General features: G+C 41.0%; 1 protein-coding gene across 1 annotated transcript in view; it reads left to right on the top strand.

Moving 5' to 3' along the window:
• The window catches only part of DOCK2 (dedicator of cytokinesis 2), a 367,227-nt gene that overhangs the window by 6,814 nt on the left and 343,755 nt on the right, over positions 1 to 16,658 (top strand). The window contains exons 4-8 of the mRNA XM_056847921.1: positions 2,054 to 2,150; positions 3,302 to 3,450; positions 5,066 to 5,201; positions 6,748 to 6,902; positions 15,107 to 15,188. Coding sequence (XP_056703899.1) covers positions 2,054 to 2,150; positions 3,302 to 3,450; positions 5,066 to 5,201; positions 6,748 to 6,902; positions 15,107 to 15,188 — 619 coding nt within the window. The remainder of the gene's footprint in view (positions 1 to 2,053; positions 2,151 to 3,301; positions 3,451 to 5,065; positions 5,202 to 6,747; positions 6,903 to 15,106; positions 15,189 to 16,658) is intronic.

Raw genomic sequence — 16,658 nt, 5'->3', positions numbered from 1 at the left:
TGGTACTTTTCAACCTGTTCATCAATGACCTGGAGTTGGGGTTAAACAGTGAAGTAGCCAAGTTTGCAGATGACACCAAATTTTTTAGGGTAGTTAAAACAAAATCGAACTGTGAAGAGCTCCAGAAGGATCTCTGCATACTGGAAGAATGGGCATTAAAATGGCAAATGAGATTCAATGTGAGTAAGTGTAAAGTGATTCATACTGAGACAAAAAATCCCAACTTCACATATACACATGGGATCTGTGCTGGCAGCGACAGACCAAGAAAGGGATCTTGGGGTAGTAGTGGATAGCTCAATGAAGATGTCAACCCAGTGTGCTGCTGCTGTAAAAAAGGCAAATTTCATGCTGGCCATAATTAGAAGAGGAATAGAGAATAAAACTGCTGATATCATACTGCCCTTGTACAAATCTATGGTGAGACCACACTTGGAATACTGTGTACAGTTCTGGTCACCACACCTAAAAAAGGATATCACAGAGCTTGAGAAGGTGCAGAAAAGAGCAACTAAAGTGATTAGGGGACTAGAGCAACTGTCCTATGGGGAGCGGTTAAGACGCTTAGGGCTGTTTAGCTTGGAAAGAAGGCGGCTGAGGGGAGACATGATAGAGGTCTATAAAATTATGCATGGTTTGGAGAGAGTGGACAGGGAGAAGTTTTTCTCCCTCTCCCATAATACTAGAACACGGGGTCATCTGCTAAAGCCGGAGGGTGAGAGATTCAAAACAGATAAAAGGAAGTATTTTTTCACACAACGCATAGTTAAATTGTGGAACTCCTTGCCCCAGGATGTGGTGATGGCTGGCAGCTTGGAGGGCTTTAAGAGGGGAGTGGACATGTTCATGGAGGAGAGTGGACATATTCATGGCTATTAGTTAGAATGGATACTAGTCATGCTGCATACCTATTCTCTCTAGTATCAGAGGAGCATGCCTATTATTTTGGGTGTGGTGGAACACAGGCAGGATGGTGCTGCTGAAGTTGTCTTGTTTGTGGGTTTCCTGGAGGCACCTGGTTGGCCACTGCGTGAACAGACTGCTGGACTTGATGGGCCTTGGTCTGATCCAGCAGGGCCTTTCTTATGTTCTTATGTTGATTATCACAGTATTCAGTAATGACATTAAAAAGGGCTTACATAGATGCATGCCAGGTGGGGTTTTTTAAGGCAAGATGGTATGCCACCTTTAGGGCATACCTAAAATGTGTTCCCTCTAGGGGGGCTCCCTCTTGTGTTGGAAATTCCTGGAGGTTTGGGACTGGTCTCTGGGGAAGGTGGAGTTTGGGGAGGGAGCTCAGTGGGGTGTGTGTGATGCCATACAGCCTACCCTCTGAAGTTGCCCTTTCCTCCAGGGGAAGTGAACGCTGTAATCTGGAGATCAGTTGTAATTCTGGGAGAACTCCAGGCCTTACTGGAGGATGGCAACTTAAGGCCCCCTCAGTGAGTAACAGATACTGGGTGATAATGATTTATCACCTGAAATAACTGGAAAAGTAGCTGTTTTCTTAAGTTTAATAATCAAAAACAGATTGGATAAGGTCTAACGATTGATGGCTTTTTAATATGTTTTTGTTTCCTCTGACCATTTACTATCTGTATGGACGATCTGTTGTATTACATCATATGCCAATAAAGGTAATTGTATTGTATTGTACTGGGATGTAGACAATAGCAGGGAAGGGACATTTCTTGTCCAATAAAGGTAACTGTATTGCATTGTACTGGGATGTAGACAATAGCAGGGGAGGGACAGTTCTTGTCTTTAAGTTCCATTTGTCAGATCCTTGTTGGATAAAAAATGCTGGACCACATGGTCCTTTGATCTGATTGAGAAGGGCCATCTTTATGATAGTTTCTGTTACTATTGATGAGGGGGTTGGGGGAAATCCCAAATTATTCAAATTCTGTAGCTGTTGGATAGTTGGGTTAAATAAATATGTAAGGAAGTGTTGCACAGGCCCTTTGTAGACAATTATTCTTGCCATAATATTGAATGCCTGGCGATAAACACCCAGGACACTTGTTAAATCGCTGTTTATCCTTCTCCTCAGAAACACAGAAAACGTAACAAATGCCGAGATCCCTTTGGTTCAAGAAGTTACCTGTACACTTTGGGAATGGGGAAATATATGGAAGCAGCTCTATGTGGTGAGTTATTTTTTTCCTCCTCTCAAAATTATTTTTAATTTTTTTTTACATTTTATTACTCCTTTTTTAAGGAGTATACATGATTCCCCTCTCTCTATTTTTATCTCTATTTTCCTTTGTATCTTTGTTTTTATCATCACAGTAATCCTGAAAGGTAGATGAGATTGAGATACAGTGACTTGCCCAAGGCTACCCAGTGAACAGTAGTATCCTCTGCATTACAACTATTATACTTGAAAGGAAACAGACTTAAGCATGTGTAGGTGATGTTACCCACATTTAGGAGGCTGAATTATGAATAAGTGTTTCTTTATTGCTGTAGTATAGTTCAGTTCAGATTCACCAGCAAACTAGAGTTTGTTTGTGATGGGCATGAACCCAGGGGGTTACCGCACTTTGTATTCCCAGCGAAGTATTAAGAGTTTGAAAATGTTATAAAAAACATCGCTTTAAAAGGGTTTTTGGATACCACAGCTTATAAATGGTTGGAAGACGTCTTCACAGCTAAAGGGGCCAAACAAAGTGCGAACAGTATTTTTTATAACATTTTCAAACTCTTAATACATTGGTGGGAATACATAGAAAGTGCGAACAGTATTTTTTATAACATTTTCAAACTCTTAATACGTTGCTGGGAATACAAATGCGGCTGGTAATCCCCCCAGTAAATTGCTTGCTTTGCATGTGCTCTCCTAAAAAACTACATTTGACCGCACACACTCATGCACATAAACACAGAGAGTGGAGTTCCTGCCAGTAGAATTTAACTCATCTACATCATTGTTCAAGAAGGCAAAGGATAACTAGGGATGGTGGTAGGTACTTGCTCACTCTTGGAGAACCAGATCTGCCTTCTCATCTCTATACTGCATTCATGTTCCCTATCAGTCACAACTTTTGTTTCAGTCTGGCTGGAACGTCAACAAAAGGGGGCTGTTGGACAACCCTGCAGCATTTTGTTGTGGATTTTCACTTGTATGATTATGTGCAAATCAAGAAAACAATTACGTATGCCTTTTTTTAGCTTTAGAGAGCAAAACAGTTTTCATTTGACAAGTCAGAGATCCATAGTGGTTGATTAACCTCTGGAAAGAAGCAAATAGCATTTGGAAGTTTAGCTGTTGCAGTGTGAAATATTTTATACATTTCAGGCAAACAGAAAGTCGCGCTTTCGGCAAGTACAATCTATGATGTGCGAATTAATGGAATGGAGATCACTTCTCCTCTCAGGGACTTTGCCCAAAGACGAGCTCAAAGAACTGAAGCAGAAAGTCACTTCCAAAATTGATTACGGCAACAAGTAAGTCAGAGCAAGAGAGCTAGCATTAACACCTAAAGCTGCCTTATACTGCCCTTGGTCCATCAGTATTGTCTACTCAGTCAGTATTGTCTACTCAGACCGGCAGCGGCTCTCTAAGGTCTCAGGCAGGGGTCTTTCACATCACCTACTTGCCTAGTCCCTTTAACTGGAGATGCCGGGGATTGAACTTGGGACCTTCTGCATGCCAAGTAGATGCTCTACCACTGAGCCACAGCCCCTCCCTATAATTATCTATTGATAAGATAGTTATGTATTGATAACTAAATTTGTCAACATTGTTCTGGTTGCTTTTAAAAAGTAGCTGACAAACTTGCAATGATACAAAAACACATTGTGCCTTCTTTCAGCAGCATTGCAATTTGGCGTAACTTTCTATGGTGTGCATAACATTTGCCAGCTACAGGCTTAGTGTCTGGTAGTGAAAGTTGATCAGAAACTATTGTGCAAACAAGTAAAATATGTTATCTGAAGGCCTTTTGGTCTTCATAATAGTATGGTATGCTTTGAGGTTGGATTGCCAATAGGGTTACCAACCTCCAGGTACTAGCTGGAGATCTCCTGCTATTACAACTGATCTCCAGCCGATAGAGATCCGTTCACCTGGAGAAAATGGCCGCTTGGGCAACTGGACTCTATGGCATTGAAGTCCCTCCTCTCCCCAAACCCTGCCCTCTTCAGGCTCCACCCCAAAATCCTCCCGCTGGTGGCGAAGAGGGACCTGGCAACCCTAGTTGCCAGTAGGGTTGCCAGGTCCCTCTTTGCCACTGGCGGGAGTTTTTGGGGCAGAGCCTGAGGAGGGTGGGGTTTGAAGAGGGGAGGGACTTCAATGCCATAGAGTCCAATTGCCCAAGCGGCCATTTTCTCCAGGTGAACAGATCTCTATCGGCTGGAGATCTCCAGCCGATACCTGGGGGTTGGCAACCCTAGTTGCCAACCTCCAGGTGACGCCTGGGGATCTCCCAGAATTATAACTGATCTCCAGACCACATAGATCAGTTTGCCTGTGTAGTATCATGAACACAGGACACATCAGCTTTGCTTAGCTTAAGAAGAGTTTTATTAAGTGCTCTGGCTGTCTCTCTTTCTAACTTGGCCTTCTCTCAGTCAACCTCTCCATTACCTGCCCCAGCCATCAACTGCCTACAGAAGAGCCCTGCAGGGCCAAAACTAACAAACATGCAAACTGCAGAAACCCGCCCCCTAGAGGTTTCTTGTATATATTACAACAGCCTGGAGAAAATGGCCACTGTGGAGTGCAGACTGTATGGCACTGTAACCTGCTGAGATTCCTCATCTCCCCAAATCCTGCCCTTCTCAAGCTTCACCTCCAAATCTCGAGGAATTTCCCAGCTTGGACTTGGCAGCCCTATCGGATACCAAAGTTTAGTAGTCTAAGGGAAAAAAAAAAGATAAAATAGTGTGTGGTGTGAATGGGAAGTGAACTTTTAAGCTCTCTCTCTGTAAATATCTATCTGCTCACACGCATATGCATTCACAGTCATGTTTGCTTGTGGCTGTTGCCAGGTGATGTACATTCAAATATGAAGAGAAAAATTCCGATGTGACTAACGGCACTGCCTCTTTATGTGTACAGGGTACTTGAGCTAGATCTTATAGTTAGAGATGAAGATGGAAATATCTTGGATCCCGAAAAGACCAGTGTTATCAGCCTCTTCCATGCTCATGAACGAGCTACTAACAAAATCACAGAGCGAATCAGAGAAGAGATGGTATGAAGTTTTTACAACGTTCCTTTATCTACTTTTCATCTTTAGCCAGTAAAGGTTCCCCAACCCCAGCTTTCAGATAATGAGATTAAAAATTAACTATTTGCTATGTGAATCTTTTTTATTTTAAGCTTGCCAAGATTTTCAATGGTTGAATAGGTATATTTGCTGGTGCAGACCAACAATCACTCTATGAAGAAACAGACATCTCTGTGCATAATATACAGTGTTATGCATATTTCTCTCCCCCAGACATTCAAATGGGTCCTGATGCAAAGAATGCTGTCGTAAGCAGAGCTACACTTCTCTCCGTCTATTGAAGTGAAGGGGCTTAGAAAGGAGTTTTCTGCTTACAATGGCACTATGAATAAAGTGTGCCCGAAGTTAGGATCTGGTCTTGTTCCAACTGCTTATTTAAGCAATCTCATTTCACATTTGGAAGTCACCTTCATCCTTTTAAAACGTACCATGATGCTAGTGGCAATTGCACATTTCGATATCCAAGTTGTGGTTTCTCCGGCAAACTAAGCCGATATATCTGGAGGAGGGCTACTTTTTTTGTTCCATATGAGGCAGGAATTAGTGGGATGATCAGCACACACCTGACTGTCTTTGAGGTGCCAAACACGGTCCCTGTCATGACTGGAAAGAAGAAAAATCCAGCCTTTTATTAGGGCCAATCAAAATGACACAAAACATTGTGCAGGCTCTCAATCTCATCAAAACTCTCCATCAGTCTAGATGTTGCAAAATTTTAAAAATGAAGGAGGAAATAAGCAGATTACCCAGGTCAAGGTTTTAGCATCCTGTTTTGTCAGCTGTTGGTGTTAGTCTCCCACAGTTTAATTGCATTAGGTGTTAGATTACTGCAGTTACATTCTGGGAAGAAGCCAACAATGGAGGGTCATCTCATTTGAAAAAATACAGTCTAGCAAATGAGATGACTGCCATTGTTTGCTTCAAGCCACGTTTAAAACATCTTGTACTAGTGCTAAATTTGCCTGGAGATAGTTAAGATAACTTTAGATAATTATTAAGTCATTGACACAAAAATGTAAAATAAATTAATGGGCAGAATCTCACTGTACAATTTAATGCAAATAAGGAGAAGCATGGTGTGGCTGTTGGCCATGCTGAACCTGGGTGGGTTGCCCAGTTTCTGGCAAATCCGATTGGATAGCCTCCTAGGAATCCCACATTAACTGGCTGCGTTTTCAGGGACAGTTCAGAAGTTTTTGTTTTTTTTAAACCCTAGTTAACCTATATGTTGGTGTTTATTGTCTTTTTTTCAGGGTATGGGGGCAATGTCTATACCACAAGATATTCACAACAGGTTATAAATAAATAAATTGCTTGAAAATGTTATTTCGCAAATTTTTACAGAAGCAATTAATTATTGCATATCAAGAATTTGAACCCAAGAATTTAGTCTGCGTGTAAGAAATGTCGTTCAAACTACCTGTAACACTATGATTTATACCTGTCATTAATTCTTCCTAGGCTTATTTTGGATAACCTTGTATCTTTCTTATCTTTTCTCTGAGTGCAGTCAAAGGATGAGTCTGATTATGGAACCTTCTCCCGAAACTCTTCATCTCCCACCCATAGCCTCTATGTCTTCGTAAGAAATTTTGTTTGCAGAATAGGAGAAGATGCTGAACTTTTCATGTCTCTCTATGACCCCCAGAAGCAGTCTATTATAAGGTAGGTTAGGCGATGTTTTCTTTTTCTAGTACAAAGTGGGGAAAACAATTTCTGACAAAGTATACTTTTATGATGAACGTGTGGCTCTTTTTACAATGAAAATGAAACAACACATTTATATTACTTTTTTACTTACGTTATGTATAGTCCACTTTTTTCACTGAGACCCAAGGCGGATTACACAGATTGTAAATTAATATCATCAGCAGGATGGGACATACAATAAACAATGCAATAAGTTTTGAATTGCAGATATCTGAAAATAAGCAGAACTCTGTAATGCAGCTGAATCAAAACTGAAAGAAAGCACAAGCATTTAAACATGACATGTTAAGGGATGCGGAAATTACATAGTAAGAGCATTCTAACCGCAACAGACAGTACACAGTAATATAGTCTACAGCCACTATTGCTTTACCAAAGCATCTTTCTGAACCATTTCATTACATTACAGCTCTATTACTTATGTAAAAGAGCACTCTTGAATAATTCAGTTTTGCATAGTTTGCAGAAATCCAGGAAAGCAGAACCTTTCTAACCTCATCAGGCAGTCCATTCCATAAGGTGGGGACCACAACAGAGAATGCACACGTCTGGGCAGTTGTTGATTTTGCTCATTTGCAGTGTGGCACCTGCAGAAGGTCTTGCTCAGATTGAAGCTGTTGTGGCAAAACATGGGGAGAAAGGCACATATGATGGACCAAGGCCATGAAGGGCTTTGCATGTGATAATCAATATATTGAATTGAGCCCTGTAACTGATGGGCAGAAAATGGAGTGACTAGAGAATGGAAGTAATATGCATGGTCCACTTAGCTGCTGATAATAACCAAGCTGTGGTTTTTGGCTCCAACTGGAGTCTCTGAGTTGACTCTGAGGGGAGACATATGTAGAGTACAATACAGTAGTCTAGCCTTGATATTATCATAGTGTGGTAGCCAGATCGTCCCTGTCAAGGTAGGGAGTCATCTTGTGGGCTAGACTGAGCTGGAAGAAAGTGATTTTTGCAACTGCATTAACTGTATCAAGTATAGCCCTTAGGTTCTTAACCATGAAGTCACCTAGCAGGCTTTATGTGGAGGAGTGGGGAATCAAACCTGGTTCTCCAGATTAGAGTCCACTGCTCATGCGGAGGAGCGAGGAATCTTACCCGGTTCTCCAGATTAGAGTCTGCCACTCTTAACCTCTATACCATGCTGGCTCTCTAAAGCCATTAGAGCTATCTGTCCCATAACCTGGCCTAAAACCAGACTGAAGAAGGTCTAGAACACTCCCAGGGCATTCCTGAGGGCAGAACTGACATTAGTCAGCTTCCAAACCCCTTCCGCCCTGGGAATACCCCCTGACGCCGCAGCATAGCTATGCCAGCTATTTTGTGAAAATAAGTTGGGCTATTTTTTGTTTTTTCAAGTGTAACTGTATTTTTTATTCCTTATTCCAGCCGGGAAACCTCACAGGTGAGGGACGGCTGCTCTGCCCACAGCTGCCATCATAACACCCCCCCCCCTTAGAAATGGGCTGTAAGAGCACAACAGCTGAAACATCCATGGAATTGTGGAAACTAGTCACAAAATACTTGCTAGAGGGCCATACCTTCATCTTGAGCCAGCCTGTGTTGGGCATAAACTGAGCTCATTATGCAATAGTGAACGTCACTATTGCGACTGGAAGGAAAATGAGCTACCTTGGTTCTGTGCCATTTGTATACATTTTCTGAAGTATTCCCTATTAAGCTATGGTCTAATGGTTCAATACAACATTATGACTTTATGTTGTTTATCCTGTTCATAACCAGCCTTCTCTGTAAGGTCTAGAGTAGCAATACTGCCTAGTTGACTGGGTTTTCCCCAGCATGCCTACCAGCCACCCGATTAATTGAGGGCTCTCCTTAATTAGCCTGCCTGCTTTTTAAAAAGCAAGTCTAGAAATAGAAGTTACAAGTCCAGAAATAGAAGATAAAATGTGCAGATAGTTTTTATCTCAATTTCTGCAGTGGAAACAGGCTGTTCCATCTTCTCTTTGTTTGTAGCCCATGATTGAAGTTGTGATGGACATTGTCATGTACGGGTAGCTAGAAACAATGCTTTGCTTCCCTTTTGCTTCAAACTGCTTCTTTTGAGCTTGCCTTGTTTGAGGGCCAACCGCATTAGGTCCAATAGCTGCTCTGAGCCTGGTCTCGGCTGGGAGGAGAGCAGGTTATAAATCTAATAAAATAAAATAATAAAATAATAAATAAAAATACTGTTTTCTGCTTCTTTGGTTTTAACAGCTTTTACAAGTTATTTTAAGGAAAAAGTACCTCATGCCATGTTGTGAATTTCCAAACAACAATAATGTAATCCTCCCCCCAGTCTTTTAAGGATTTGGTTTTTCAAAGTCAAAATGTGTAGTTTCTTGGTATTTAGTCCCAAGATCATCAATTTCTGTTAAAAGATGCCAAGGCTATACTCAGTGGCAGCCCTGATACCTAGGGATAACACATGCATGGAGAATCTGTTTTCTTTACTACTTATTCAAAGATTTCAGGTCTGATACTTGTTTTTGGAAGTTCTTTTATTTGGCCAAGCAGAGAACCGGGTGACAGACCCAATAAACAGAATGGGAAGCTGTCACCCAGAACAAAGGAGAAATAGAACTTTTTATACTCCGTACAGAAGGCGGATACACAATAGTAAATGTTACATTTGAAGATACCAGGGACTAGTGCAGAGTCAGCACAGCGCCTTAATGTTCTACACAAGCGTATCTAAGTATCCTGCCGTGGTGCTATTCAGAAGAGAAAATCCCTTTGTTATGCAGGGCCAGAGGAGTTAGTGTCCTTGACTAAGGTGGGGGGGAGGAAGAGGAGGAGGACTAGCAGAAGATGCACATTCCGGGGATGCCTTGCCTGATGGCACCAGTGTGTCCATGTGTGTGTGTGTGTGTGTGTGTGTTTTCAGGGCACAACAGTCTCCTATCCAAATACTTTCCAGGGTCAAGGCTGAGGCCCCAAGGTCACCCAGCCAGTTTCCATGGCAAAGTGGGGGTTTGAACCTGGGTTTTCCAGATCCTAGTCTGACACTGTAACTGCTGCACCATACTGTCTCTCAGATGTTCTTCCTTCTAGATGTATATTGAACACTTTAAATAAAAAGTATTGTTCCTATTCCTTGATGATCTTCTATATACTGATCTTCAGCATATACTTTGTTTGGGTTTGCTAAAAAAGCCTGTTCATGTTACTCAGATTTGGGATGGTAGTGAAGCGGCAGTTTAGCCTACAGTTAGCAAGGAGTCTGAGTGAACTTTTGGGAGTTCAGTTTAAGAGGCCGCCTGATATATTAATTTTGAATTTTATAGTGAGTTCCTTAATGACTTGTACAAAGAAACTCTTTGACTCAATATTTCTGTGTGGTGTTTTGGAGAGAGATGGGATATTTAGGGCTCCACAACTATGCTCACTTGTTTGGAGGTTTGTCCCATTTTAAATGGATAGGATTTACTTCTGCATAAATTAAGTTTAGACTTTGAGGCTGTTGTTCTATTTTCACTTCCCTGACAAGAAGCTTCATGGAAACTAATTAAACCCGTTGAACTCTATAGGTGGTAGGTTAAGAGCAGCAGCGCAAATCTTAGTTCAGCTGACTATGAGGACTTCCTGTTTATTCTAGCTAAGGTTAAAACATTACAAGCTAAGTGGCTTGTATCTATATGTCTCTTTTAGTATTTAACTGTCAAGGGTTCAATATACTTGGGAGAAAAACAGTTATGAAATCCTAAGTGGGAACTTCTACTTGCATATTAACTGAACAGATATGCAGCTGGAGCCATGAGCAGCTGGAGCAACAGAACTGGAGTCCACAGGGCGCAGTGCCTTGTTTCATCTTTCTCTTGTCCAGACAACCTTTGCTGTCATCTCAGAAAGCCTGAGAAAACCCTGGTATGAGGCATTTCACCAGTTTGGCTGTGGCAGCTAACAGGAAGAGATGCAATGCTACTGATAGATAACATAGCAATTAATGTGTTTTATTTGCATAAATCAGGTTACCCTGATTTAGACAACTAAATATGGTAATCCTAGGCTCAGAGCATAACTTTTCATTAAGTTAAAATATTGTATGTTGAAGACACATGTATGAACCTTGGGCCTTATTCACTCAAGGAGCATCACAATGAGTTACATCCAAAATAGATAGAAAAACTGAAATTTTGATTGTTACAAAAAATGGCAAACATCTTCATTTTGAAACACTGCGCCTTTTAGAAATTGTGATGAACACTCAAGAGAGAACAGATTGATGGCAGAATCTTGAGGTGTGGGAATTTCCCCTCCACTGTCTGAGTGGACTGGGAAGTGGGGATTTCCAGTGGCAGCCAGAAATATATTTCTGCTTGTAAAATACGAACTAGGTGTCTATGAAACCAAAAGGACTGGGAAAAATTGAAAATCGGTGGCGGTGGGGGGGAGAGAAATGCATGTAAAGCTTACCTAATTTTATTTCTGTGGCAGATTATTTAATTCTGCAAACACTTGTATGATACATGAGCCAAAAACATGTAACTACATGGATACTATATGGATGTGTACATATCATCTGTCCACAGTTATTTAAGCTTAATAGCGTATCTGGTGTCCAGATGTCTGTGCACGAAACTATGAAAAATGTATTTGAACATTTTTATGTGGTAAAGTTGGTCTAAGAAAAGAGCCTTTTCTTATTTTGAAAAGATCAAAACTGCACTGAATTAATACACTGCAATTTGTATGTAAACTCCCATGAACAGGATGATATTACAGATGTAGACCTTTGAGAGCTATTGTGGTGTAATGGTTACGAGCAGAGAACTCTAAACTGAAGAACTGGGTTTGATTCCCCACCCCTCCGAATGAGCCGGGTATTTCCCCCCCACTAATCTGGTGAACCGGGTTCCCCCCCCACTCCTATACATGAAGCTTGCTGGGTGACCTTGGGCTAGTCACAGTTCTCTTTGAACTCTCTCAGCCCTACTTATCTCATAAGGTGTCGGTTGTGGGGAGTGGAAGGTGATTGTAAGCCGGTTTGAGACTCCTTAAAGGTAGAGAAAATCTTCTTCTAACCTCTCCCTTTTCCCAGCAGCCCTCAAAAGCTGTGGGAGCCCCAGAACTATATATTATGTGGCAAAGGGGGTTTATCAAGGAGGAGCAATTGGACAATATTGCTTCCCCCTCATTCTGGTGCAAGTACATGTGTCCTCCATTTGCAGGAGTTTTGTTCTAACCATGTTCAAGTCATATGTTGTACAGAGCCAGTGTGGTGTAGTGGTTAAGAATGTTGGACTATTATCTGGAAGACCCAGGTTTGAATCCCCACTCATGCCGTGGGAGCTTGCTGGGTGACCTTGGGCCAGTCACACTCTCTCAGTCTAACCTACCTCACAGGGTTTTGTTATGTGCAGTGTCTTGGGAATGATAATTATAAGTCACCTTGAAACAAATGGCAAACCAGCTAGGATTCTCAATGGATACTTTAAACCAACTTGGGGAAAGGAGGGTGTGACTCAGATGGAAAAAATGCTTGATTTTATTAGATCGCAATAGTGTGCACAATAGAGCATGGAGAGTTTGCTTCACTCTCTTTTGGGTATTTTCCCACAAAGTATGCCAGAGTATTTAAATCTGCTATCCTTTCCCAAGTATAGGAGAGCCCGATTGAATGCTCTGCCATGACCTGACTTGAAAGGCAGACTTAGTAAAGTTCCATTTTCCATTAGGATCTGCCCTCATGGGTCTGGTAGTATAGGTACAATAACAGTCCATTCCTGAGCTGAGGCATACGGGGATGGCGGGGAAGAGGCGCAGCGGCGCCTCTTCCTAAGCCGTTTCCCCAACACCGTTAAACAACAACAAAAAAGCCGTTTTGCAGCTTTTCTTTGTTTAACTGGGGGTTTTCTCCCCATTGAAAACAGCAAGGCTGCGCCTGCTATTTAGCAGGCGCAGCAACGCTGTTCCGGCCGCCAGCGCAAGTGGCCGAAAGGGGGTAGGAAGCCGACCAAGCGGTGGCTCCTCCCCCCGCCCCGCCCCCAGAACGCTCCCCTGCACCTGCGAAGGGGGAGGCGCAGTCCTGTGGCACTCGGCTGCCGCCAGGACTGGCATCGCCGCCGGTGTGAATGCATGTAATTGCGTGATTACACGCATTTACGCTGCCGGCGAGGTCACGCCACCTCCTATCTACTTTCAGCCCCATTCTCAGGAATGGGCTGTTAGTCACTTGTTTTTTTCATTGTGCTTTATTTGAGGTTGATAGTCAGAGATGGGTTGAGTCATTTAATAATGGAAAGAAGGCACTCTTTATATATATATTGGCTGCCTATTTGAAAGCACTTTATATATATATTGACAGCCTATTTGAAAGGATAAGGGGAATATATTAAATATTTTGGCCATTGTGCTTTAGCAGGGTTCTGCTTAAGACCTATTGGCCATTTGAGTAGAATCATTAAAGTTAAAAAAATGAAAATTTGGATCATCTTATTTTCTTGTCCCGATATTTTTTTTAAAAAAGGGAGACCATTCAGTTTTGTGAGGCCTCGATCAGCAGTCTGAAAAGATGCTGTTTAGATATGTGTTTATCACCTTACTGAGAACTCAAACTGCATCTCCAAAGTATAAGAATATGTTTACTTGGGAAAACAACAAAATCTGTAGAAACATCTCTGTGATTACAGTCACCATAGAGAAGAAGAATCATCAGTATACTATAAAGGCCACATATTACCTACAAAACAAATTGATTTACTGAAAATAAATCCTGAGAGCCCTATATAAAGGCAAACTTTTTAACACAGTTTGAAAACAGGGTAATTGCACACTTCCTCAAATCTCTATGGAGTTCTGGTATTCTCCATTTCAGTTACAACCTTTTTCAAGAACAACCTTACAAGGACTGACAGTGTACATGCCATGAAATATCAGAATTGTCATCTAAGAGTGGCTAGTTCCATTTCCCAGGCTGTCAGGTACACATATTCTTTTTTTCAAGAGATGAAGCACTGTAAAAAATATTACCCCTTGAGAATTCAGTCATCGTGGCAAGCTTATGGAAGAATTCACTGTTCCTTTGTCAAAGTTTGGTGATTCCTTACTTTCTCGTGTGCTCCTTCCCCTGCTTCCTTATTTGAAATCAGTCAATTGTTGACTTCTAATTTAGCACAAACCATGATTTGTTATTGGGCCTGTGGCTCAGTGGTAGAGCATTTCTTGATATGCAGAAGGTCCCAGGTTCAATCCCCGGAGTCTGCAGTTAAAGGGATCAGAAAGTAGTAGGTGATATGAAAGACCTCTGCCTAAGATCTTGGAGAGCTGCTGCCAGTCTGATTAGACAGTACTGAACTTGAGGGACCAAAAGGTCTGATTCGGTATAAAGCACCTTCATGACACGAGCCAGCATACTATTGTTTAACTAGGAAATGGCAGCATGTTTATAGTTCATTGAGCAAGTGCAAATCGTTGTTAGTTGATATAATGGCAAACTGTAGTTTTGGATTAAATTATAAATTGACAGGACTCTAATCACATGACAGAAGGAAGAGAAAGTAAATGCAAGCATAAGAATTGTTTGCATAATCCTGGACATAGTGTAGTTAGAATTATATGATTGGATGATGCTTTCTTGGCACACAAAAATCTGTTATAAACGTACTCATGGTTATGGAACTTATAGTCTTTATCTTACTAAACATGTTAATTTAGAAATGTTTAATTGAGTTCACTAGAACTTATGTCTAAGAAAATGTTTACCAAAACAGTCTGCATTCTGAGTAAACTTACGTAGGAGTAAACAGCCTTATGCTCAGTGGCACTTTGGAGGAAAAATGTTTAGGATAGGGATGTTAGAAACACTGCTTGAGTTCCAATGAAGAAAACTACCGGTGGTAGGTTTCTTTGTACAGAGCCAACTAAAGTTCTTTAAGAAGATACAGTGTCCTTTGCAATCCTGTTTTCCCCTCAGTTATTTTGATCAGAGTCTTCATAGCATGTCCTTAACATAAAGTCCTTCAAAAACCTTTAGTTACTACTGTCTGAAATGGCACACAGAATAGTATGTACTAGTATACGTAATACTGTAGAAGTGATATTGTGAGGTGTTCAGATCTGTGCTGAGGAATGAATATTATATGATACTATTTGCTAATACTGCACAGTAAATGAGTATATTATGTATAACCCAATGTCCTCTTTATATACAGTGAAAATTACTTGGTGAGATGGGGGAGTAAAGGTTTTCCTAAGGAAATTGACATGATCAACAATCTGAAAGTGGTGTTCACTGTGAGTAACCATTTTAACACAACACTTCTTTACTAACAACATTTTTCCCTTGAAAAAGCAGGAAGCTTAGTTTGAATTAAGCATTGTCACCTCCTGTCATGTCTTCAGGATATTCTGCTTTCTTCCAAAACAGTTTGATTTTTTCAAGCTGAACAACGGCTTGGTTCAGATGTTTAATTTACCAGTGATTAGTTTGTGAAACCAAGATGATATTTCAAATGCAGGCAAATTCTAGCTTCACCTTCTTCTCTCTTACCTTTGCAGAAACCTGACTGATATCCCTGTGAGCCATAGGTGTATTACATAAAACCATAGTTTCATGTTGGTTAGTAAACCAACTTTAAACCATGGGTTTTGAATCTGTCATGAAGTACTGTATCAAATTATAGTTAACTGAGTGGCTCATGTTCAGATGACCACACCAGCCACAGTTAGTTCAATTAAGCCATCATTTATCATTATGTATGAACCAAGTCATGTTAACATCTCCTGGTTTTTAGTGGAGCTAAGCATGGCCTGGACAAAGAGATGCTGGGCAGAGCAACCCTGAGTGTGGGGAGGTAGTTAGAGGATGGCCGGGGATGACACTACAGCTCCGCCTCCTGAGAGGCTTCCTGGCCCGAAATTATAAAGAAAACCAGCAATCTTGACACAACCCCAGGAAACTTCTCCATTGAGTTTCTCTCTCTCTCTCACACACACATATATACAAACAAACATTAAAACATAAGCTCAATATAACAATATTTGTGAAGCTTGCCATTCAAAATTACAACTCTATTGTCAGCTTCATTGAATTACACACATATTCATTGAACTCACGGGGTGGTTATGAGGATAAAATGGAGGGGAGGAGAACATTGTAAGTGGCTTTGGGTTCTCACTGAGGAGTGATGCAGAGTATTAATGAAGAAAATAAATAAATAATAAAATGAACATGCAGGTGTATTCATCTTATGCTTACTTGTAGGTTATGCAAATACAGGATTAATTAGATGCCAGTCACGATCCAGCTGTAATTGATGTTAATGTTATAGCTCTTCATAGCAATATTTGGCATAAGTTAATTCTAACAGACAAGAAAAATATCATTTTGAATAGTGTAGACAGATGTTATAATGAATAGAAGAGGTGATTGCAATCACTGAGAGATACAAATCCTATCCTATGTGTATAATTACTGAAAGACACCAGTAAATTACTGCTTATATAAATTATTGAGGGGGTAAAAACCCTACTTATCAAGGGACCAATGAGTTTTTTCTGATACAAGCTTAATGAACTTATCGCTGTTCCATTTCATCAATATATCTGATTCTCAGTGTGGCCGTATCTGAAGATTTGAACCATGAACAAATCTAGACCTTTCTGCAAACCTGAAAAACATCCCAGGTCTAGATTTCAGAAAACATGGAATCTAAAAAACACACTCATGGGGGGTTAAACCCCCCCCCCCAAATAATAGAAGTA

The sequence above is a fragment of the Euleptes europaea genome, chromosome 1 (assembly GCF_029931775.1).
Source record: "Euleptes europaea isolate rEulEur1 chromosome 1, rEulEur1.hap1, whole genome shotgun sequence".
Taxonomy (NCBI): Eukaryota; Metazoa; Chordata; class Lepidosauria; order Squamata; family Sphaerodactylidae; genus Euleptes; species Euleptes europaea.
The sequence above is the reverse complement of the archived record's forward strand: the minus strand, read 5'-3'. Positions and strand labels throughout refer to the sequence as shown.